A 25,820-nucleotide genomic window follows, 5' to 3' on the forward strand; every position below is an offset into this window, starting at 1 on the left:
TATAGAGACAACAAATAAAAACTATAAAAGTTCCTATACACATGCTAAAAGCTTACCAGAGATCACCCATCAGTCTTTTGGGTCCTAGTAGATCAACGTCTTTCAACCTTTCCACAAGGATTGGGGTCCACCCCATCCCTTGGACACAGGGTCCTATCTGTTTACTGGATCTGAAAAAAGGCACTGTGTTTAAACTCTGCCTTTTTATGCCAAAAGCGCTTTCTTTGTCGGATGGTCTCTGGACCAGTATATGCAAGCCTCCACAGGGTGTGGTACCTCTCTGGAGGTGTTTACAACCTGAGTAGTTCACTGAGTAATCACTGTTTTTGATTTCAGGAGTTGTGGTAGCTCTCCCCCTGGAGTTACATGTAAAACAATATGTAAACCATTCATACAATACAGTTAATACAGTGTGGTCCCCGAAGATAATGCAGTATCTATCATAATACCCACTACAAAGAAGTTTATTTTGTAATCATTTGTTTAATTAAACTTCACTGTAATTTTATCATACATATCATGATTTGTGTAACATTTTACTAATTGGAAGACCAGGAGTACAGTGTTTTTACCCTGATCCTTTCGTCAGTTTCATGAACTCATGTAATTAAAGAAATATTAATCAGTATGATCTGAATTCTTAGCCATAGTTCTTCAGAGTAAAATGTTAATTTTAAGCTTAGAGGATGATTATTACTGTTTTTAATATTTGTATTATCCTGGTACCTAGGAATCCCAGTCATGGACCAGGACTTCATTGTGTTATGCCGTGTACAAACAGAACAAAACTATAGTCTCTGCTCCCAAGAGCTTGCCATCTAAGTATGAAACAACAGATGGATACAGACAGACGGGGGAGTACAAGGAAACAATGAGACAATATTATTAGTCAGCATAATCAGAAGTGATATCAGTGTACCAGCTGTCTAACCGTTGTGAAAAATTTTTTATAGGTATCACAGCAAAGGAGAGTTTTAAGGAAGGATTTGAATTATGATTTCTTTCTAATACTTCCCTTACAGACACTTTACAAAACTCAGGTAAAGGAGCTTAAAGAAGAAATTGAGGAGAAGAATAAAGAAACTCAAAGAAAGATACAGGAATTGCAAAATGAAAAGTATGTCCATTTTATATTTTCAAGCAGAAAAATCTTTACCTTATACAATAGTGTGGTATCAATCTTGAAGCCCTGAATCCAGGATAAAAACATATTTTTTTTCCCCTGCAATAATGCTGAGAAATGACTACTTACAAAAAGTATAACAGGTCTTGTAATATGGTGAATATATAGGATGTTACTTATATTGATGGATGATTAAGAATGGAGTCAGGGTTTATGTTTATTTTCTTGGACTAGGTTTGGAGTTTTTGGAGAGAAATATTATTAGTCCTGAGAGTTTAGAAATGTCTGACATTTTGAAAAATAGTTTTGTTGGATTCATAATTTTGTCAGACTCACTCCCCTCCTCCAAAAATGTTGTTAGCCTGGTAATTGCATTTAGTTTTTGAGCCAATAAATGGTTTTCAGACAAAGAATTTTAATGAAGATAATACTTCATTTGAAAGCTCATTTTAAATGTGTCGTACTAACTACAACCAAACCAATTAAGTTTATCCAATTTTGTGAACCTTTTCAAATAATTGAAGAATATACATTTTACAGTATTTCAAAACTTACGAAAGACTATTACTTAAAACTGTTTCCAATTCACTAATTTGTTCTTCTATCTATGCAGAATTAGGCCTGTCCATTTCATAAACTTTATTCAAAAAGTGATGGTTTTGCAATGGTTTTTTTGTTCTGTGTATAGTACAGAACTTGTGGTACTTGACAAGCATGGTCATTGGTCTGCATAAGTATTGCAGACAAGTCTTTAAGAGTAAATTAGGGCCTATTAAGAACAATGTTCACTGTGGATTTGGGAAGAAGGAAAGGAAGGAGAGAGAAGACACCATGTTGTTAAATATGATATAAGGAGAGATTATCAGCCAATCACAGCCCTGAGCAAGAAAATGTAGGAGAATCTCAATTCCCCAAGGTGGGGACAAGGGAAGAGACACTCCCTTTAGCCCTTTTGGTGTCTCTTCTCTTCTCTTTTTTTTTTTTTTTCCCCCCATTCCCATTTATTTTTTGTCGTCTTATTCCCTTACCCCTTCAGCATAATATATGTTGTATACATTTTTAATTAGATCTATACATGAGCTATTCCAAACTAATTGTCTGATTGTTGCCTGTCTACGCTAGGGGCCCTCTTACAAATACACAAAATCAGTGACTCAGCTGCAGGACAGTTGTCGTTGAACTATGAAAGCATATTTTCATATTGCAATATGGATAGGCCTTTAATATAACCTCATACTGCAGTAAAAACTTAACCTGGCTTTAGTATGGTTTGGGGAAATTGTGAATATCCCCTCTATATTGTAACATCCCACCATGTTTTTTACCATGTTGGGGGCTGTGATGCTTCCCTGGATTGTGAGGCAACTCGCTACAACCTTCCCTTAACATGAAAAATCCTTGAACTGTGCCAGCTGTGGGTCAGCTGCCTAACTCCACTGGCCATAGGCAACACAAACACTGCTCTCTAGGCCCTGCAGGCCACACTGTCACTCTATAGGTTACCGATTGGCACACCTCCCAGCCCTTGAACCCTCCAAATGTCTCCCTGGAGTACTGCCCCTTGTCTGCTGGACACTCTCACAGTTTCCACAGATTCACTTCTTCCAAATGCAGCTTACAAGTACACCCCAGCTTACAAGTTCCATCTTGGATCACTGCTTAGCACTTAGATGTATTTATAGTGAAATCAAGAATAAGTTTATTTAACAAAGCCTAGAGATTCAAGTAGTAGCAATTAGAAGTATTGGAAACAAATAGTTACATATAAAATAACACACATTCAAGAGCCCAAACTTAAGACATTCGAGTATCTCCTTAATTTTAGAGTATTGCTCACCCAAAATCCTTGCAGTGCTTTACAGCCAGGCTGGCTGTGATGCACCTTTCATGAGACAAGCACGCTGTCAATTTGCCTTCTAGGTGAAGGATTCAGTGTATTCATTTGCACTCCAAGGTATACTAGACCAATCTTTTATCGATCTTCATAAAGAGGACACCCCTTCTCCTGTATGTTGCTTCCTGTAGATTTCCTCACTTGTAGATTTTGCAATCACTCCATTCACACTTGGTCCAGTATGCATATAGTAGGTATATAATAAACAAATGGCCAGACATGGAGATTGGTGTCAGTTACCTCCTGCCTGAAAGGAACATCTTCACGGTGTGCCATCTCCTGGTGACCTGCCATAACTCCAAGACCTTAACAACATAATTTTTAGTATACCATGTGCACATACATTTTGCAGTGATTATGACAACCAGTGGGCTTCCAGCTCTTGGGAGAGATTTTGCACGCCACTCTTTGGTGAACTATTATGCATATATCTGACCCAAGGGATCCCTGTAAAATCATATGCACCCACTTTGACCTCTACCAGTTGGCACCAAAGGGACCCTAGCTTACAGGGGCCAACTGTGTTTTAGCCTCCCAGTATGGCTGCATTTGTAGGGCAAGTGGACCCTTAGACACAACACTGTTGCAAAAAACTCTGCTTCTGCAGAAACTACCCAAACAGTATAGAGCATGATATCTAAGCAGTCTTTAACTTCATTAACTGTGGATGCTAGAAATGTAACAACTGTTATGTAATAACTGTGGTTGAAAAAGGTTTCAAACATGGTATCAAGTGCTGATATGGACAGGACCTATGTCTTTTTGTAGTGCATTACATAGGTGTCATCACCCTTCTTAATGTAGACCTATTTGCTTCCCTCAATCCTTTAAAGGCAATGTTTTTTAAAAAATGATGCACTGAAAAGTACAGTCTGGGCTTGTTTGTTCTCCCTGCAAATATTAAGTATTTTCCACAGGAAACATAAGATCTTAACATTCTGTTATAGAGAAACTCTTGCTGCACAATTGGATCTGGCTGAAACCAAAGCTGAGTCAGAACAGTTGGCCCGAGGTCTGCTGGAAGAACAGTATTTTGAATTGACTCAGGAGAGCAAGAAAGCAGCGTCAAGAAATAGACAAGAAATTACTGACAAGGATAACATTGTAAGCCGGGTAAGTTGTTGTTGTTTAAACGTATAAAAAGTGGCTTTATTGTCAAAAAAAACATCAAACATTACAACTATAACTAAAAATTTGTGTGTGTGTGTGCATAAAAATTTAGAGACAGGTTTTTAAAGTCCAGCATCTTTGTGCGTGCAAATTGAGGCAGTTTTGCATCTGCAGTTATTTGTGCACATAATTGCTGCCACTTAGATATCTGAGGATCTGATCTGAGAGCACGTTCAGGTACTTAGACATTTAAATTACATTATTTGAGCTCCCAAATAAATGTGGACACAAAAAGAGGGTCTGGGTTGAGGCCAAGTTGAAAATCAAGCACAGTATCTTTCATTCGGTCCACCATCTATCACTATATATATTTTTTAAATCATCAGTTTCTTTAATAGTCTACTCAGGGATCTGACTACATAATCACTTTCCTCATTCAGAAAGGATTTGAAAGATACTGGGTTTTCTCCAGGCAAATATTTTTAAATCAAAATATACAAGCTAGGAAGTCTCAACTTCAAAGAGCAACCATTTAATTTTTGCATTACATTTACAGTAATGTGTTAACCAAGAGTTTTTACTCACAAACCCTATTAATTTACAGTGTAATATTTCTATTTTATAATACCTTTAAACTGTGTTCTTCCAATTTGGCCTTCTGCATGCAGAGGCATGCATGCACTCAGATACTGCCTAACATAACCCAGCAGTAAAATTTTGCGCATGATGACCAAACTGCATTGTTTTTCTGCATGCTATTATGTACTTTACACCCCCACATTAAATTATTTGAAGTAACATTTGTTGCAGTAATGTTACACGTGCAATAGCCCCAAGAAATAACCTTTCACTTTCCAGAATGCCCCATTTTCATTTGAGACTATTTTAAATAACTGCATCAATATGGAATCTAAGTAGGAACTTCCTACCCATAAATTGTCAACTTCAAATATTATTGATAACATAACTCAACACACAATCACTCAATGTATTTCTGTAGGTTTCAAACAAAACTTTCTTACTGAACACAACTGTAGTCTTTCTGTCTTTTAATATGTTTGTATAGCATCCAGCACAATGATCCTGATTGGGAGCTAATATAGGCAAATAATATTAATTTCCCCCTACAGTTCATTTCACAAATCCTGTGTGCCCCATTTGACAGAAAACAAATATTTTCTTTTTACCCATATGTGCCTGTCTGTTTTCCATGATATATAACACTACTCAAATGTAAATTCCATGGACTGAGAGTGATATTAAATAATTATGGAAAGCCTGAAATCTTGGAATTTCATAACTAGCACCTGATTCTCTGGGTTCAGTTGTAGGTAGCTACGTGTTATCGTTTACACAGACGTTCCTTAAAATTTACTGAAAGCTGCTGAACAAAGTAACACTGAAGTTCTGCTTAATTCCTTAAGTTCTGTTGGGTGTTATTTATTGGACACTGAAAATGTGCTCAACGCTGCATGGATCATAAAAGTAGACCTAGTCCTTTTCTTAGAGAGAGTTGTATACCCAGTGTCTTTGTGAAGGAAAGAGGGATCAGAAGTAAAATATCTAGAATTTTATGTACAGTTTTGAAGTATGAACAGATTAGTGAGTATGCAATCTAAGAATGGTAATTCTGTGTAAAATACTATTATTGATTTAAGATTATTTTAAAGAAAAAATACAATTTTGAATATGGGTAGGATGTATAGCAAATGCTTTGTTTTAAAATCTGTTTGTTTTCATTTAGCTGGAAGAAACAAATAATACATTAACCAATGATGTTAAGTTTCTAACAAAAGAAAATGCAGAGCTCATTGAAAAAAATAAGAAACAGGAGGAAGGTATGGCATGTTTTGAGTTTTAAATTATATTAGGATGATGCAGAATTGATTACAGAGAAATTATGTGTTTGCTGTTACAGACTTGAAAACCCGTTTTGGCCATTTTTTCCTTCAGTATTAAGGACCTTATCTTTTCCATGCTGTCAGCATGAAATTAATTACTTCCTCCCCCCCCCCCATGTGATGGGGGACATGTGGTTCCTTTTCTGCTTCTAGGGATTTCTGGTGGACGTAGCTGTTGAGGGAGCCTGTACTGCCATGAGGATGAGAAAAGACTGAGGAGCCAGGAGCTAGTGAAAAGTTTTATAAGACTTGCCTGAATCTGCTGGTTTTGTGGGCCAAATCCCCAGCCCATTTCATTTGTACAGAGAGATTGCAAATCCCATCCTTTCATGATTTATGATGGAAAAGAATACATCATAATAATAATAATAAGCTTAGTGTATTTAGCTTAATATTGTATCAGAATATGTTGTTAAACATGATACAAGGAAAGAATTTCCCAGACCAGAAGTAAACAAACCTTCTTCTTCATATTCCATGTCTACTAATCTTCATGATGGCACATAAATTTCCATGGAGCTTTGAAAATTATAGTATGAATGTTTTTTTATGTTTTGTCAGATCTGGTCATGACACCATAGTTAAGGCTGCATTTGAGTTTTTGTTTTGACAAGACTTTTAAACCTTTGTTTTGTAAAAAATATCATAAAAATGGCAAAAATCAAAACATAAAATGTAAGCTCTTTTGAGTGCTATTTGAGTTTTTCAAGGTGGTTGGATGAAAAATAGATTTATTACAGAGAGAATAATAAGCATTCCAAAATCATTTACTTTTGGCAGGTTTACAAATCCTCTGAGCTGTAAAGTATACCTTGACTTCAAATCACACCTCTAGTATGGTGGTTATATTCCCATGCTCTTCGCTACCCTTATTGTTGGCTAAGGTTCTAAACCTAGAACACAATCAAGTATGAGTTGCTGCACACACATCTTTCCCTCTCATTTTTAAAATACATTAGCAGAGAGGTATGCAGGGTCACTGCAGGCAGAGTCAAGAGTGGAGTCCAGATCTCTAACATGGCAGACCCACATCTTGCCACTCTGCTGCTGATCTATGGGTTATGGTTGTATGTGGTTAAACATTGTGAGAAGACACCTTACAGGTTTTGTACTTTAAAAACCACAATAATCTGTACCTTATACTTTGAATCACCAAAATAATGTTTCGTATTTCAGTCATTTGTCCCACATTTTGTTTGCTGGTGTCACATAGTAGCAGATTTGAAGGTTGAGAGGTGAGCTTTACACTGGCAGGGAGACACATCAGAGCCTCTTGTGTCCTTCGGGTGGTTTGACAGCTAACAGCAGCCTCAGCAGTGCATTTTCTGCATCAGATCAAAGGTCAGGTATATTTTCATTTCAGAGCAACCCTCAGGTCATTGAGGGTATGCATGCCAGCTCCCAAACATAAGCATTTCAGACCGCAAGCTTACCACAGGTAGCCTGCTTACTATCGGTACTGACAAATGGATGCTCAAAGGAAACAACAGAAGTTTGTGGGAGAAATTCTTATAAACAGTTGGGACTTCATCTCACCTGTCTTCATTGTTGAGGCTGTAAATTTGATTGCTCACCCAGGAATATCTTACAAGTTATTATAGATCTAGCTAATCCATCTCCTCCCTTTTGGGGACCGCCTGTCTCATTTCCTCTGTTTCTGGACTGATATAACAAGAAATGGATGAGTACTGGAAATCATTGGAGTGGGATCTGAGATTTAATTTAGTCCATACTCAACACTTGCCCACCTTCCCTGTTCCTGTTCAGGGACCCCTCTCACAAGAGCTTATTAGACCAAGATGTCCAGTCACTTCTGGCTCTTGGCACAATAGAGGTCCTGCTTTGCTTCAAAGGGAGGGCTTCTTAATTGAGGTACTTCCTCATCTCCAAGAATAAGTGGGGGGACTTTGGCCTGCCCTAGAACTCAGAAGAGTGAACACTTATCTCAGGAAGATAAAGTTCAGAATGGTATCCCTAGCCACCATCATCGCATCCCTAGACTGACTGGTACAGTGCCCAAATGACTGATTGGTACACTGCTCTCGACCTTCAGGACACATTCCCTTATCACAATCCACCCATTCCACAGATGATATTTGATGTTTGTGGTTGGGAATTACCATTCAGCCTATCAGCCACTGCCAGAGTATTTGCAAAGTGTCTATTGTAGCAGCTTACCTCAGAAAAACGGGGATCCAAGTATGCCCATACTTGGACTATTGATTAGTTTGTGGGAGATTATGGCAGAGGTAGAGGAACAATATTCATCACATCCTTTGATTGTTCTCTTTTCTGGGACTGTTAGGAAAGAAATACCAGTATTGATCCCTATGCAGAAGATAAAATTAATTGGAACCATATTGGATTTTACCAAAGGTGTTAAAGGAGCACTCGACGAAGACAAAGCCATTGTAGAAAAGCTTAATGAATTATTTGCAATGGTCTTCACTGAAGAGCATGTGGGGGAAATATCCACATCAGAGCTATTCTTTTTGGGTGACAGATCTGAAACAGTGTCCCTAATTGAGGTGTTAATAGAAGAGGTTTTAGACCAAATTGAAAAACTAAACAGTAATAAGTCACCAGGACCAGATGGTATTCATCTAAGAGTTCTGAAGGAACTCAGATATGAAGTTGCAGAACTACTAATTGTAGTATGTAACCTATCACTGAAATCAGCCTTTGAATCAGATGACTGGAAGGTAGCTAATGTAATACCGATTTTTAAAGGGCTCCAGAGGAGATCCTGACATTTAATGGACAGTGAGCATAATTTCAGTACCAGGCACATTCGTACAATATATAGTAAAGAACAGAATTATCAGACGTGTAAATAAACATAATTTGCTGGGGAGGAGTCGATGCAGCTTTTGTAAAGGGAAGTCATGCCTTACCAATCTATTAGAATTCTTTGAGGGAATCAACAAGCATGTGGAGAATTGTGATCCAGTTGATATAGTATATTTGCATTTTCAGAAAGCCTTTAAGATTCCTCACCAAAGGCTCTTAAGGAAACTACGTAGTCATGGTATTAGATGGAAGATCCTTTCATGGATCAGTAACTGGTTGAAAGATAGGAAACAAAGGGTATGACCAAATGGTCAGTTTTCACAGTGGAGAGAGGTGAACAGCAGTGTCCCACCAAGTATCTGTACTGGGATCTGTGCTGTTCAGCATATTCATAAATGATTTGGAAAAGGGGATGAACAGTGAAGTGGCAATGTTTGCAAATGATAGTTATTCAAGATAGTTAAGTCCAAAGCAGACTGCAAGGAATTAGGATATATCAAAACGGTGTCACTAGGCAACAAAAATAGCAGATGAAATTCAACATTGATAAATGAAAAGTAATGCATGTTGGAAAAAATAATTCCAACTATACATATACACTGATAGGTTCTAAATTAACTGTTACCATCCAAGAAAGAGATTTTGGCGTCACTGTGGACAGTTCTCTGAAAACTTCTGCTCAGTGTTGCCAGTGGTCAAAAATGTTATAACAGTATGTTAGGAGCTACATATATATGCATTTTAGCTTTGCCCGATCTATCTGGAGTATTCTCTTGTGAGATATTTATGATATTCCAGTATCATTAAATAAATGGTCTTTATGGTTACAAAATGTCTGTGTTTGTATGCAAAGTCAAAGAACAGAAAGATGGAAAAAACCCACATACTATGGAGAAATGAATGACCTTTAAAAATTGTTTTCTTGCCATAAAATGTATATCTTAGAAAGTTTAATGGTATTTTTTAACAGAATTTAAATTGAAGAAAGAAGAGGAAATCAACAATATTAGAATGCATTATGAGAAGAATCTTCACACTGAAAGAACTCTTAAAACACAGGTATTAATTTTTAGACATTTTAATATGAGCATGTTGACTTCATGGTGGCATACCAGAAAAATAGCTTTCAAATTTTAATGAATTACTCTGTGTGATTACTTCTCAGCACTATAGCTAGATGAAATTTGTATTCGTGATGATCTATAAATCTTAAATTTGCATTAGTGTAATTTATAGCTAAAAGCATAGGTTCTGATCCTGTAAACTTTTCACTTGATTATGGAATGTTCAAGAGAGTAAGGGTTTGCAGGATCAGACCCACAGATGACATGTTAATAGGAGCTTTTTTGTAGCCAGTGCATTCACTTCTATAATTAATTATGTTCTGGGAAATCTACACTTTTTAAAGATGGTCTCAGCTCATTTAAAAAAAATCTATTCCAAAATTGGAAATGTTACATTTTACTTCTCTCTTATTTCTACTTTTTCTTACTGAAATGTAAGTATTTTAGTAGTCAGTTTGACAGCTGCAATAACAAGGGGATAGAAAGGCACGGAGTTCTAGATGCATGTCTTCAATATGATGTCATGCTGAAATATAACGTGGGCTTCTGTAACCCAAATGATCTTTTTCTCTCTGACGTGGTTTTGAACCAAGAGAAACTTTTACGTTCTTTACAAAAGCTTATGTGTATAGCAGCTCTCTTAATTCATGTACTTTTTTTGTACAGGCTGTGAACAAATTGGCTGAGATAATGAATCGGAAAGATTTTAAAATAGACAGAAAGAAAGCTAATATACAAGATTTGAGGAAAAAAGAAAAGGAAAACCGAAAGCTACAATTGGAGCTTAATCAAGAAAAAGAGAAATTCAATCAGATGGTAGTGAAATACCAGAAGGAGCTCAATGAAATGCAAGCGGTAAAACCTTTTCCTATTTCGTGGTAGTCTGTGATCCAGTCCAAAGGGAAAGAGAGTGAAGACATTATCTTCCTTAAAAGTAACAATTATGAACCAAATATATGTACTAGAAGACACCTTTTTTTTTTTCTGTCCAAAACACTGTGATTATGTTTCCTAATACAGTAGAATCTACTTTATAGACCCATTTCATTGTGACAGTTGCCAGGGAACAAATCCGACGCCATGCATTTGACTGACTGAACAATGGAAAAAAGTGACATAAATAATATAGTTTGTTTTTTGCAAATCAATTTACAGTAGTTTACAGATGTAAATTGGTACTTTCTAGTATAAAATTCCCCTTATGTGGTCTCTAGCTTGCTTTATTACAACTTAAAGAAATTATTATTGCTCTAATTTAGAGTCTAAATGGCTGATTTAATATTTGGGGATATTCTTTTTAAGAAAAACATTAATGAAATTAATCAGACTATTTCCTAACTTAATGTATTCCCACAAGTCCATGATAACTGGGCTGATGTTTAATTAGCATATATTAGTCTCAAACAAAAGCCCAAACCAATTCAGAGAATTCTATTGTAATAGAACAGTAAAAGATTCCAAATGAATAGTAATGTTACTAAATTAATCCATAGATTTACTGAAAGCTTGTAATCCATCATAATTCATTCTTAATTTTTTTAAATATCTTATTATTTTGTTTCCATGTTCTCTTTGGATCATATGCTTACTGTGTGTATATATATAAATACAGCAACTAGCAGAAGAGTCAACATATAGGAATGAGCTTCAGATGCAGCTGGATAGTAAAGAGAGTGATATAGAACAATTGCGTAGTAAAATTTTGGACCTTCAGCAAGGAATGGACTCTACCAGTGTTGCGAGCCTCCAGCCAGACGAAACTGATGGAAACCTTACAGGTAAGAGAATTATGCATTTGGACAACTTGTCTTTTGTGTATATATACTTAGTCTTAGAAATTGTTGGCCATCACCTTTTAAAATGGCTTCTCTTACCTTTTCTGCATCCCCTCTCCATTATTTTAACTATTCTTTTAAAAAAAATGTACTTAATCTTTTGTTGAAGTCCTGAATGCAGGATAATAGTGTTAGCTTTTTATGCTGGAGGCCAGGTAGGGATTTCATAGCTTGGCTAGCTTTGTATAGAGCACTGTCTTAATTTCATCTGAAATTAGTCTTTCCAGGTTAGAACCATCACTTCCAGTCAGTGGAAGAGACCATCCTTACAGCTGTCGTTGCTGCACTGTGTGAATATAATGGATGTGATATGTGTTGTAAATGTACTTTTCATAGTGTAGACCATACTGTAATGCAAAATTGCCTTCTGGACCACCTCCCCTATAGTTCACATAGCATCGCTGTGGCAATAACAAAAATTGCCTCCCTGGAAAGTAAATGTTAGGAAAATATTTAATTCATTTTTAGCTATGTGATGTGATTCAGTAGGTGAAAACAAAGAGAGAGAGCATCATGTTACTAACCATCTCTTTGCAGACCATGAGCATATAGTTCATGGACTGCAGTTTGAGAACTGCTGTTGTAGATACTGGTTACTTTTTGTGATGCTGCAAGAGTATAACCTGATCTCTGTTATGCCAGCACACAAGATTTATTTTTGATACAGAACAACATTCAATAATAATATGCTGTGCTGTAAAATGCCCATCAGGTAAAGTTATTAGGCTTATTTTCTATATACAGTGATACAATTTTCCTTGTGAAATTAGTAGTAAATATGCTTGTCGTGTGACTTTTTAAAATCTGAATACACAGCAGCAAAATACATCTGAATATCTGTAAATAAGGGTAGGATCTATGTCATCAAGAGCATTTTAGACAAGGGATATTGGTTTACACATGACCATACGACGTCAGAGGATGAGCAGTGTAAAAGAAACATTTTAGGCATGTCTCTCTTCCTATCGATGCACTTTCCGCTGCCTAGATCTTCACACTGCAGTTTTTCCAAAGATCTTTAAATGGTTGAAATCTTGAATTTCAGGTATGTAACAATCGTTCGTGAATCCTTCTAGATATTAGCCTCCCTCCCCTTTGTCTGCATTGGTGTCATGTCTTCCCTTAGTTAATTTTTGTTTTTTATTTTAGATGTTGATTTTAAATTATATACCTTTTCTAAAATGTGTTCTTAGTCAGTTAATGGTGTGTCAAAATCTTCACAACTGCTGCGCTGCGTAATAAGTCTTCTGGCTTCTAGCACAATTCAGACTGTAAAATAGACTTTAAAAACCTAAAGGGCGTATGTCTGCTGTATTTGTTCCAGGAACATTTTCAGGATATTGGTATATTTGATGTTAAACCCCTCCCAAATCTGCTGGTGGTGACTCCTACAGTCGTCATATCCATGTAGAAATACATCTCCCCTTGTGTCAGATTCTAGGAACCCTCCTGTTGTTTCCAAGCTGTCAGAAATATTCAGGTCTTTTTCAAGGAACTTTATTCCTTCATGGCACTTCTTAATGCATACTATTTACTAAGGTATTGAAAAGGGATCAGAGACCTTCAGCTGGCAGCTTTCCTCATGTTGCTAACTGGCATCAAGTCCTATGTTCGACAATATCTCCTATCTGAAAAGAACCTCCATTGATCCTCCTTGCCTAATTTCTGAGCTCTTATAATTTGAACTCATAAAATTTTCCTGAAATTGGTCAACATCTTAGAAGTCTTATGTTGCCTAGGAAGGGCAGTCTTGAACTGTCTAGTCCTAATTATATCAAGTCCTAAACTACCAAAAGTACTCAATAATTAGCTCTAACCATGTACATACTTGTGTTTCATCTACTCCAAACCAGGGAGGTTCCCCACCAGGTTCCCCACAAGAAGGAGTTAAATCGCTTCAGAATCTTATTTATGTTGATAAAATCATGAGGATAAAATTGTGGCAGTACTGAACCACAAAACCTGGAGAGGTTGTGAAAGTTGAAACTATAACTGGGTTCAAAAAAGAATTAGGTAAGTTCGTGGAGCATAGGTCCATCAGTGGCTATTAGCCAAGATGGTCAGCAATGCAACCCCATGTTCCTAGCCTCAGACTGCCAGATACTGGGACTAGACAACTTGATAATTGCCCTGTTCCATTCATTCCCTTTGAAGCATCTAATATCAGAGGATAGGATCCTGGGATAGATGGACACATTGGTCTGACCCAGCATGGCCGTTCTTATCTCTTTATGTAAAGCACTCAACAAATGCACCAAAAAAGGGAAATCCTGCCTTCAGCTTTTACCAGTATGCAACCAGGAATACTTTTTAACTTCTGTAGAGTTGACAGAGGCCTTTCTGCATCTACCAGTCAGGTCCACCCATCAAATGTTTCTGAGGTTTACACTGGCTTTAGTAGCCTACCACTAAAAAGCACTGCCATTCAGCCTTTCAGCCACCCCTGAGTCTTTATAGAAGTGCTAGTGACCATTGTTGCTACCCTTCACTACCTAGGGATCCACTTTGTTCCTGGATGTTACATTTATTTGAGATGTCAATTCATTCAGGACACAGAGGGTTATGTAGATAACTGTTCTGACTCTCTCTAGGAACATGTATTTGTGATTGACCAAACACCGTCCTAGAATATAATCCAGAAATCCCTGTCTGGGGAGTAGTGATAGACTCAGCTAACAACATTGTGTACCTTACCTGTAATTTCTAAAATCTGAGACTGCATGAGAACCACAATCTGAATATTTCTAAATATCCTTGGATTAATGGCTTTGCATATTGGTATACCTACCCTGGGGTTGCTGGATCGTGAAACACTGAGAGGATGTATCCCAGCAAAATACCCTATGAGAATACAAAATACACTGGAATTTAAAGTGATGGTACCTCGGCTGGTTAGCATACTCATTTTAACTGACAAATCAAGAGAGATTCTTGAAGGGTATTCTGCTGCAGGTTTGAGTCTAGAGCAGTATTCACATTGGACAGCAGCATAAGAAGATGGAAGCACTTCTTGGCTTAGGGACAGTGGTCCTGGGAAGAAAGGCAAAGCAACATAAACTTTCTGAAATTGAGGACAGTCTGCCTTGCACTCATTCCCTTTCAGTTAGTCTTTCAACAGGAACACGTTACCCTTATGTTAAAAAAAAATTGACCACCATATCCTACCTCATTTGGCAAGGAAGGTCTGAAGGGACACAGTTGCACCAGGAAGGCTTGTTTCTGTTCAGATTGGCAGAAACATGTTCTATCATTCAGAGCCAAGTACCTGTAGGGTGTCCTTAATATGAAGGCAGGCTGTCTCAGCAGAACTATGAGATGACTATTCCACACTAGCGCACCCATCCCATATTTTCTGAGTTACTTCTTCAGGATAACACCAGATATTTCTGTCCTGGATCAAATGTTTGTGGAGTGACTAGACCTGCATTTAAAATTGTGTTGGTTAAGTTAACTGGCAATCAGTTAAATCAAATAAAACAGGACAATAAATTAAAGTCTAAAGAAACCCATGTGACACCATCAGTGTCTCTAATTGAGAGGAAATGTGTACTCCTTCAAGAGCTCATTAGATACTGAGGAATCTTGAGCCTCCTAGAAAAGCAGGACATTGAGGAGCACATATCTTCAATTGCAAGGTGCTTCTTTGTAGCTTGAAAACCATTCCCTATACAGATGTACTTTGCATACTGGAACAGGTCTGTCAGCGGGTGCACAGAAAAGAATATCAACCAATTCAACATTCAGTCAATGAAACATTGTAAATATCTCAAACTTTCTCTTGTTCCTGCAAACTTACTTTGACAAGGAATTCAGGCCACATACTGAAACAGAAGCCTTTGTAATTTGCTCACAATCAGTGTCCTTATGAGCACAACCTCTTCATCTTCATGACAGCTATTACTCTATTTTGCGCTGAGGATTAAACCCCTAACTTTTTTTTAGGTTTTCAGAAATTACACCAATTTTAGTGATATTCATTCTTGCTTAATTGAGAATACCACAGGAACAATATATTTCAAAACAGAACAAACTTCTTAAGTGTGACTGCTATAGAGATTGAGGAAAATATATTCCCTGCTAGGAAGTTTATTGAATGTTGAGTCAGAGAGCAAAGAGAGGGTTTTTAGGAGGTTTTTAAAAATATATGTGTATAGATTTGAAAATGTGAGAAGCAGAGAAAAGGGCATTTCCTTGGCTTTTACATGGCAGATAAATTTCTGATTGCAAAAAGGTAATGCTGGCATGCACTTTGCCTATCTGAATTTCAAGATTTTAATGACTCTGCATTCTTCAAGTGGTTTGGGGGAACATCTGTAGAGTGTGGAGAAGAGACTCAAAGAGAATTCCAATAATTGATAAGTAACCCAGTTTTAAGTGATTACATAATGTTGTCTTTATTATAGGCATTAATGCAAGAAATGTTACCATTTCACTGAAATAAGGCATGCAAAATAATTTTTCTTTTTGGAAAATCAGGGTGGGAAAACGCTTCCTAATTTTAGTCAACAAAATATGTGGACGTTGTTTGGAAAAATATTCGGGTATATTTTCACAGCAGTGCATTAATACTTGAATGGCTAAATCTCATCAGCTGCTTTCCAGAATTATCCCTACAGTGGTAGTGTGTGTTGGAGAAATATACAGACAGAAAGTTATAAATAATTTTGTTTAGTTGATGATTTTGGGATATTGAAATGCTGTTAGCCTTATTTTAATCAAATTCATTGTTATGGCTGAATGATTGATTTATATATTTGTTAATGTTCTCTGATAACTTTTTTTTTAAAACAAACTACTTTTTAGGATTCTTGTTTTCCTTTTATAAAACTATACTTAAGTAATTATAAAATAGATTTTCCATGTTGAGTATCCATCATGTCATTTTAACTCAGTTGAAAGCCAGACGGTGTTTCACTACTATCATCAGTTTCATGCATATTTTTAAAAATGCACCCCAAACAATAGAAATACATTTAGAACATCAGATAGCTAGAGTTTTCTGTAGTGATAGCCAAAATGTGGCAACAAAATGTTAAGTGTCAGTGTGGGAAACCTCAGGTTTTTTTTTATCAGTGTTCAAAATAATGATTTGTTATTTCTGTAGCTATATTGTAAGAAAATTCATTATCAGAATACTCAGAAAATTGTCCTTTGAAAAACAAATAAAATGCTTGTCTCTTATTCTTTATATCTAGTTGATTCTTCCTGCATTCCTTATTTATTTATCTTCTATTCCTATCTTCTGTGAGTAATGGGACACTTGCATACCTTTGCTTGTTTTCTTGTGCATTCTTCCTCTGTGTTTTGTAAATTGTGGCTCTGGTTTGTTTCACTTGCAGAATCTTTCTGCTAAATATTTTCGTATAGCCACTCTGAAAGTTAAATGATATTTACATTGATAATCTTATAATTATCTTCCATTTAAGCTGCAACACATTTTTCAAACCAAAGCATCCTGTCTGGCTTTTTTTTAATTTTTTTTTTTTTTTAAATACAGTGTTAGATATTAGCCTTATGGAAAACAGCTTGATATTTTTTCTGCAGTAGCTGTGTGGACATAAAATGTTAGTTTGTGATGAAGCATGAAATATAAATGCTTATATCCTTGTTTTATTTAGCTATTCTTTTAATTCCTGCTTTGCTGATCTATTGGGTAATTGCCTATTGCCGCATGAAGTCAAGTGCGCTTTGTTATATTATTTTGTTCTATTATAATATATTAAGACTGTTTAATTTTCATGTGTTTTAAAACAGAGTCAAGAATTGAGGGTTGGCTTTCGATACCAAACAAAGGAAATATAAAACGACATGGCTGGAAAAAGCAGGTATGAAATAATTCCCCTCATTCCCACCCTGCCATCCCCGAATAGAGCTCTTCAAGCATATTAATATTAACTGTGCAGTTTACATTTAGAAAAAAAATTGAGTAATTTAGTTTATATGTATTACATTATTGCAGGAAGACACAGACAACTTCAAAATTCAGGGTTCCATCTGGCATCTAGAGTTATGCAGTAAAAGATTTTTCAAGTAGGACTAAGTCTGGTTTGTGGATTTTCTGGTTTTTTTTTCAAACTGCAATATTTGGATTTTTTTCATGGCAACTAAGCATTGCCAGCAATGTGAAGATGTTTTACAGTGCGTTCTGCAGAGGAATAACTGGTCTAAGTATGATTATATAATTGGCAATAAAACAAATTAAGGACTAAATGCTCCCCATCTCCTTTCTGAGTTCACAGAAGACACTTTACAGATGAAAGAAACTACATAGGGGTCCATACCCATTGTGTACGAAGGGCCTAATCTAATACTCTTAGAAACTTTTAATTTACTTAAGTTTCAGAGTAACAGCCATGTTAGTCTGTATTCGCAAAAAGAAAAGGAGTACTTGTGGCACCTTAGAGACTAACCAATTTATTTGAGCATAAGCTTTCGTGAGCTACAGCTCACTTCATCCGATGAAGTGAGCTGTAGCTCACGAAAGCTTATGCTCAAATAAATTGGTTAGTCTCTAAGGTGCCACAAGTACTCCTTTTAATTTACTTAAGTAAGCTTTGGATATGCTCATTGCATCTCCCCATAGCAGTATTGAAGAGGGTTAGGAGAGTAGCAAATAGATCCAAAATTATGCAGATACGCAGGCCTAAACTTTTTATTTAAGGGGGCTTGGAAGGATTATATTTTTATTGGTAAATATCAATAAATATGGATTTCACTGTGCGCACACAAACACAAAAAATATTTCCATCTATGATAACAGAAATGTACACTTAAGCAAAAATAAAAAAAAATTCTGATTGAGAACTTTCAAGTTTAATTTAAGGATATTTACTTTGTATATTTTGACATGTGATGTTTACAGTTTCTGTTTGAAAAAGTTAAAGCATTATAATTGTTAAATCTCAATGTCCACTATCGTTAAATACTTGTCTGACTCCTCCCCACATTGTCTAGCCTCCCCACAATTTCCTGCAACAAAAATTTAAATTGATTAAAAGAATAAAGAGATCCGTTTATTTTTAAGAATTTAAAAATTATCTGTCAAAATAATTTAAAAAAAAAAAATCGGATTCTGCCAAGTCTATTTAAGACTTATGCAGGGACTCTTCTATATTAAGTGGCCAAGTTTGAGAGGGGTTCTTCCACAAAATTGTTCTAGATCCTCTGCACAAAAATCCCATTTCTTGTTTGAGTGAATCGCTATTTATTTCCCACTATTGGGAAATGTGCCGGTAGTGCAGCTGGACCAATGGAAACCTCTTGGAGCAGTGTGTGCCTCCTTTGCATCCCCCAGCTCCAAACGTTCTGGACAGAAGCTTATAAAGGGGGGTGTGGGGTGCTTGAACCATGTCATTTCCTTTCAGCCATGGTAGTGTGCAGACCAGGAATCTCAGCTGGGTCTTTAAACAGCATTACAGAAACTTTATTTCTCAATGCCACAAGTTAGTAGTTTTTAGTGTTAGCAAGTAATGTAGTTTTAGTCTTTGTGCCTGCCATAAATTTGCAGATATGTAATGATGGATCCTGTCATAAAAAAAGTGGGGTTTAAGAGATGTACTTCTTGCCCAGCTGGTTTCAGAGGCCCTTACTTGGTGTCTGGCTTGCTTGAGGGAAGGTCATGAGCCCACTAGATGCTCCATCTGCAAGCGCTTCACACTATTGGCGAAGAAGGAGCATTAGAACTGGCTCCAGGTTATCCTTAGTCAAGCGGTTGTGACAACTAAATCTTGCACACTCAAGATTTCTGGAACTCTGTGTTCTTTACAGGTCTCCAAGAGGCCTTCAGCTACTAGACTTTCTCCAGGAGCAAAAAGGCCTAGCCAGACCACTATTCAGGAGTTGACCCCTGGGGGCACCTTCCTGCAAGGAAGCACTCTTGGATCTGCTTTTGACTCTACCCTCAGATCTTTATGGGTTGACTGCTCTCCTCTTTCACCCACTTTGGGAGACATCAAAAGCGTCCAGGAGATGTGGGGCTTGGACTGGAGCATAAAACAGTATCTCGGGTCCATCAGAATAGAGGATTGCGCAGATCAGGATCCCCAGTCCCCTACTGGTTGGATTTTTATCAGGGTTACTGGCATGTTTTCAAAATACAAGTATGAATAATGGGGCCTGTGGTGATGGCCCCCTTCCCTTAGCCTCCAACCTATCTGTATATGGGGTGAGGCAGGGGAGGTAATGATTTTCCAGCTGTTTTACAAGGATCCTTCTTCTTGGGGAGGCGTTAAAAAAGCTCTTCCTGTGCATCAGTGCTGAAAGCCTTGTACCCATTGCCGCTTCTGGACCCACTAGATCAGTCTCTCATGTGGATCACAGATAGCTGTCTTAAGATGAACTGGATGCAGCCATAGATAGCACTACTATGAATCCAGCTTTGGATCCCAGTGCCCAGACTTCTTCAGCCTCCCTATACAAGAATGTTGGGGCCTCTTTCACATCTTCTCCAGAGAACCTTTGTCAGTTTTAGGAGTGAATGGCTTCTGAGTGGTGGAGAGAATGGCTATCACTCTCAACATACCTGCAGTGGCATTTCAGAAAATCGCACATCTGGCAAAAGGGCAAAAGTGACCTTTTCCATGTTGGATGGTTAATTGCAAACAGACATGGGTATTTGAATTAATCCAGCGTCTGGGCCTGTTTCTGAAAAGGCTGATATAACTTAACAAGCTCCTCTTGAATGTTTCATGTTCTCCAGTACCCACCTCACTCCAAATTCTCTCCTTGTGTCCACGGTTATGGAATGCCTTATGGGTAGCTGAGTTCATTCCACCCCATCAGACAAAGAGGGCAAGAAGCTACACAGTATTGTTTGGAAAGGTCTTTTCATTGGCCACATTAAGCAGTCAGTGGAAAACTACTAATCTGTCGTGTCCTGCTACCAGTACTTCTTGTGGGACAAGATGACTCTCTTCACCCAAAGATTGGAGAAATTTAGACAAGGCCCAAATCACAGAAGGTTAATCAATTACAGATATGCCCTGAGGGAATTCTTTGATTTGTCAGATGCTGCTTCCAGGGAAGTCCCCTTGGCTAGTACAAACAGCACACATGGCTGAGAGAGAGTCTGATTTATCCTCCAAGTTTGAGCGCAGCTGGAGATTCTCCTATTCAAAGGAAAGCAAAATTATCCATCCTCTGAAGAGATACCATATCAGTAGGACCCTTAACAGGAGTAGCAGAAGAGAGATTATAGTTTTAAAGTGACAAAAAGGTGTTCTACCATTTACTTTTCTCCACCATCATCCCTGAGACCTCAAATTTGATGGGGTGCCCAAAAGCCTAGAACCAGTTTTAACCATGTTTTCTGGTTCCCTTTCCCATTTGAAGACCACTTAGCATTCTTTCACACAACAAACTGCAAAACCACCATGGATATTTTTGGAATCCAATTATGCAAACCAGTTTCACTCCATACTACCTCCCCAAGCCCCATATTCATCCTTCTCCAGGGATCCTTCACACAGGCTCCTGTTGACCTGGCAGTGTGGCCTTCCTGAACTTCAATGTGGTGTGTTTCTGCAGAGTCCAAAGGGAAAGGGTTTTACTCCAGGTATTTCCTGATCCCAAAGGAAGACTAAGAGTACTCATGGCACCTTAGAGACTAACAAATTTATTTGAGCATAAGCTTTCGTGGACGAGAGCCCACTTCATCGGATGCATGCAGTGGAAAATAGAGTAGGACGATTTTATATACATAGAGAACATGAAACAATGGGTATTATCATACACACTATAACGAGAGTGATCAGTTAAGGTGAGCTATTACCAGCAGGAGAGAAAAAAAAAACCCTTTTGTAGTGATAATCAAGGTGGGCCATTTCCAGCAGTTGACAAGAACGTGTGAGGAACACTAAGGGGGAAAAATAAACATGGGGAAATAGTTTTACTTTCTGTAATGACACATCCACTCCCAGTCTTTATTCAAGCCAAATTTAATGGTGTCCAGTTTGCAAATTAATGCCAATTCAGCAGTCTCTCATTGGAGTCTGTTTTTGAAGTTTTTTTGTTGTAATATTGCGACTTTTAGGTCTGTAATTGAGTGACCAAAGAGATTGAAGTGTTCTCCAACTGGTTTTTGAATGTTATAATTCTTGACGTCTGATTTGTGTCCATTTATTCTTTTACGTAGAGACTGTCCCGTTCGGCCAATGTACATGGCAGAGGGGCATTGCTGGCGCATGATGGCAGATATCACATCAGTAGATGTGCAGGTGAACGAGCCTCAGATAGTGTGGCTGATGTGATTAGGCCCTATGATGGTGTCCCCTGAATAGATAAGTGGACACATTTGGCAACGGGCTTTGTTGCAAGGATAGGTTCCTGGGTTAGTATTTTTGTTGTGTGGTTGCTGGTGAGTATTTGCTTCAGGTTGGGGGGCTGTCTGTAAGCAAGGACTGGCCTGTCTCCCAAGATCTGCGAGAGTAATGGGTCATCCTTCAGGATAGGTTGTAGATCCTTGATGATGCGTTGGAGAGGTTTTAGTTGGGGGCTGAAGTTGACGGCTAGTGGCGTTCTGTTACCTTCTTTGTTGGGCCTGTCTTATACTAGGTGACTTATAGGTACTCTTCTGGCTCTTCAGTCTGTTTCTTTACTTCAGCAGGTGGGTATTGTATTTGTAAGAATGCTTGATAGAGATCTTGTAGGTGTTTGTCTCTGTCTGAGGGGTTGGAGCAAATTCGGTTGTATCGTAGAACTTGGATGTAGACAATGGGTCGTGTGGTGTGGTCTGGATGAAAGCTGGAGGCATGTAGGTAAGTATAGCGGTCAGTAGGTTTCCGGTATAGGGTGGTGGTTGACATATTCTGGGTCTCAGGAAGTTGAATTCTTTCATCTGAAAATTCAAATATAGTACATTTACCTTGACTTCCATTATCTCTTCTATATCCTTTCAAGACTGGTTTAGTCTTTCAGTCTAACACACCTATTTTCACATTAGTATGAGGCCTTCTTATGGGAAGTATCTGCACTTTTCTGTCAGACAAGACCACTATCAATACAAGGCCCTCCCTTTTGGTCTCCCTATAGCTCTTTGATTCTTCATGAAGTGTCTCTCTGCTGTGGCATCTGATCTGCGCAGATGATCATTCACCCTCTCCCCTTGTCTCAATGACTGGCTGCTCAGGGTGTCAATACCAGGGGGTTCTCATAGGGTATGTCTACACAGCAACTAGATGCATGACTGGCATGTGCCAGCTGACTTGGGCTCATGAGGCTCGGGCTGCGGAGATGTTTCACTGATGTGTAGATGTCTGGGCTCCGGTTAGAGCCCAGCCTCTAGAACCCTGCAAGGTGGGTCCAGGCCAGCTGCAGGTTTTTCTTTGCTGTGTAGACATATCCATAGAAGCTATGCAAACTACTTTAGGAGTTGGTTACCTCATCAACGAGAAGAAGTCTTTCACTTCTTCTCCTCAGTGAATTATTTCTAATAACTTCAGTCCCAGATTTGGTGTACAGAAAGGCATTTTCTCTCCAAAGACAGTGCAGGAATAATAGGGTGTTATTTTAAGTAATTAAAATATATATAGGATGACCTCAGGAATGGTTAATTATTTCATCTTTTTCTTCTACGTAGGCTATTTTGTCTGCATTGAAGTTTTGAGAGAGAAACCAGTCTGTATCTTTTATAAATGTATTAAAATATTAAGCAAGTAGTTATTAAAACAAATATGTGATTAGAAAAAATGTCACTAGCTAATTTAACTTAGTTTTCTGAACTTAATTTACGGTAATATGATGCACTAGTCACATTATGTTATAATTGAAATATAATCAATACATCAGTGGTTCAGTTATCTGGCTTGCCTGTTACTACGGTAAGTGGCAATGTCTCCATCTTTCTGGCAGTCTTGCACAGATATAAAATGGTTTCTAGAATCCCATGCTTATAGCAGTTTTAAAATGACACTGGGTTAACTTAGAGATCTTACTATTTAGATAACAGACTTAAGGGTGTATTGACTCCTTTAGGGAACAGTTAATGATGGGGAGGTGGGAAATTCAGCATACAGCCACTCACACTAATGAGTGTTAGAGTGATTCCACCATCCTCAAATTGCTGTACAGAAGGATTTTTGCACTGTCGTCTTAAAGTTTTTAGCTCACAGGATTGGTCTTAATTCGGAACTAAGCTAATATTTGCCAGTATTTTTATCAATGAAGGCTTGTTACATATAGGCAGGGAAACTTGATCTCTTTTATCTTTCTCGGTTGTAGACTTCAGGTTTGGCTTAGGTGATGGTCAGAGTCTTTCACCTCTTCTTTGGATGGTCAGTCCATGGAAAAGAACAGGATGCAATTTTGGATGTGGTGGTGGTTATGAGAGAGAACCCCAACCCCTTCCTTCTGCATAGCTTGGGTCTGTTCTAGGGATCAGCGTTCCTTTATTCCACCTCAGGGGATATCCTAATATCGTCAAAGGCCAATTAGATGTTACAGCCTGGTAGCCATCATTTAATGTGAGCCAGTGGCCTGGTATCTTGATCTTGAAGTCACATTGAAGATTCCAGGTTAGCGTGGATGTGTCTTGCAACGATTAGCTGATAATAGCAAACAGCTGCATCTCGAAAGCAGGCTGCAAGAAGGTGCCATGTGCTAAGGAGCTGGTAGGCAAACTTCCACTTAAGTCCAAGACATAAATGTCTTAATTGTATAAATATAATTTATGCCTTGTCAGCATTCACATATCCATTTTTTCCCACACATCTTCATGACAGTAAGTTAATTATGTTACTGGGGAAGTAGGTGCAGAATTTAGGGAAGTGAATGACCTTACCCTAACAACCTTTTGACGAGAAGCCAGAAAGCTGCTTTGAGCATTTCTTAGTACTGCTAACTTCCATTAAACATTTGGCCAACTAAAGTTACTCAGTTCTAAGTCCCAGTGTGGCCTATGTTCCCTACAACAGGTACCTCAAAATCTACATGACACAGAGAACTTGAAGGATAAGTCGTCCCAGCCAGTAATATTCTTCCTCGGGCTAATAGGCTTAATGGTCTCAGTAATTTACTGTGCTCCATTTGCATGGCTGAGAATGAGACATCTTTCCAACATTGGTTGGCAAGACACAATATCTCACATGGGAGACAAGTTCCTGTTGCTGACATTACCCAAAGACATGCTTCTTACTCTATTAGTGGAGTCAAAGAGACAAGGAACAATTTGTTCATCCTTTAGCTCCATGAATAAGGAATGTTTCAGATACTGCCAGTCTTTGGGCACTTGCTGCCAGTGCTTCAGAGTCCATGGCTACTGGAATCTGGGAAGGAGCTCAACTCTAGAGTTGTGGGTGACTTACTGATCTCTCAAGTAGTTTCTTTCTTGTATTCAAGGACATGTAGTACAGTAGCCACTGACAATTTCATGGCCATGTGCTGTATCAATGAGCAAGGAAAGATCCACTCCTGACAACTTTGCAGGGAGACAGCGACCCTCTGGGTGTGTGGCTCTCCATCTGGCAGGGAAGGACAGTATCCTTGCAGATTAACACAGTATACTTCCTAAAGCCTCACTCTTATCCAGGACAGGTGAAATTGCATAGTTTAGAGGCAAAGAGGGCATTAGCATTTTATTTACATAAGTCAAAAGGATATAAGTATTCACTTAAGCTTTCTCCAGTGGGGATAATCACAAGGGTCAGGTCATTGCAATTTGGCAGGTGTCCAAGTTGACAGACTCTGTATTAAGGAATGCTATAAACTGCTATAAAAAGTCCCTATCAGAGGAGCTTGGGGTCTATTCAACCAAGGCCAAGGCAACGTCTATGCTTTCTTAGGTATATCCCAGTAATTGAGATATGCAGAGCTGCTTGTAAAGATCAGTCAGTACATTCCCAAAACACTATTTGGTGGATGTGGCATCAAGATCTGATGCTCCATTTGGGAGAGCTATGTTACAGTCCCCATTTAAATAGGACTCCTCACCTGACCATTCTGGGGAGGATAAGCACCGCTTGCTAGACTCCAGGTACTGGGAATATGCAGAGGCCCACTCCAAGAAGATATGAAAATGCTTACTAGTAACTGGAGTTTTCAAGATGAGTCTTTGCACATTCATGCTATTTCCTACCTTCTCCACTTCCTCAGATTCCTGTTACTACTAGG

At 38.1% G+C, this 25,820-nt stretch overlaps 1 protein-coding gene across 5 annotated transcripts in view; it reads left to right on the forward strand.

The window, feature by feature from the left end:
• ROCK1 (Rho associated coiled-coil containing protein kinase 1) overlaps positions 1-25,820 on the forward strand; it is a 185,185-nt gene that overhangs the window by 142,190 nt on the left and 17,175 nt on the right. For all 5 annotated transcript variants that reach the window (XM_037892768.2, XM_037892769.2, XM_037892770.2 and 2 more), the window contains 7 exons: positions 1,023-1,117; positions 3,965-4,130; positions 5,872-5,965; positions 9,789-9,877; positions 10,549-10,737; positions 11,495-11,660; positions 17,472-17,542. In XM_037892768.2, coding sequence (XP_037748696.1) covers positions 1,023-1,117; positions 3,965-4,130; positions 5,872-5,965; positions 9,789-9,877; positions 10,549-10,737; positions 11,495-11,660; positions 17,472-17,542 — 870 coding nt within the window. The remainder of the gene's footprint in view (positions 1-1,022; positions 1,118-3,964; positions 4,131-5,871; positions 5,966-9,788; positions 9,878-10,548; positions 10,738-11,494; positions 11,661-17,471; positions 17,543-25,820) is intronic.

This window comes from Chelonia mydas, chromosome 2 (assembly GCF_015237465.2).
Source record: "Chelonia mydas isolate rCheMyd1 chromosome 2, rCheMyd1.pri.v2, whole genome shotgun sequence".
Taxonomy (NCBI): Eukaryota; Metazoa; Chordata; order Testudines; family Cheloniidae; genus Chelonia; species Chelonia mydas.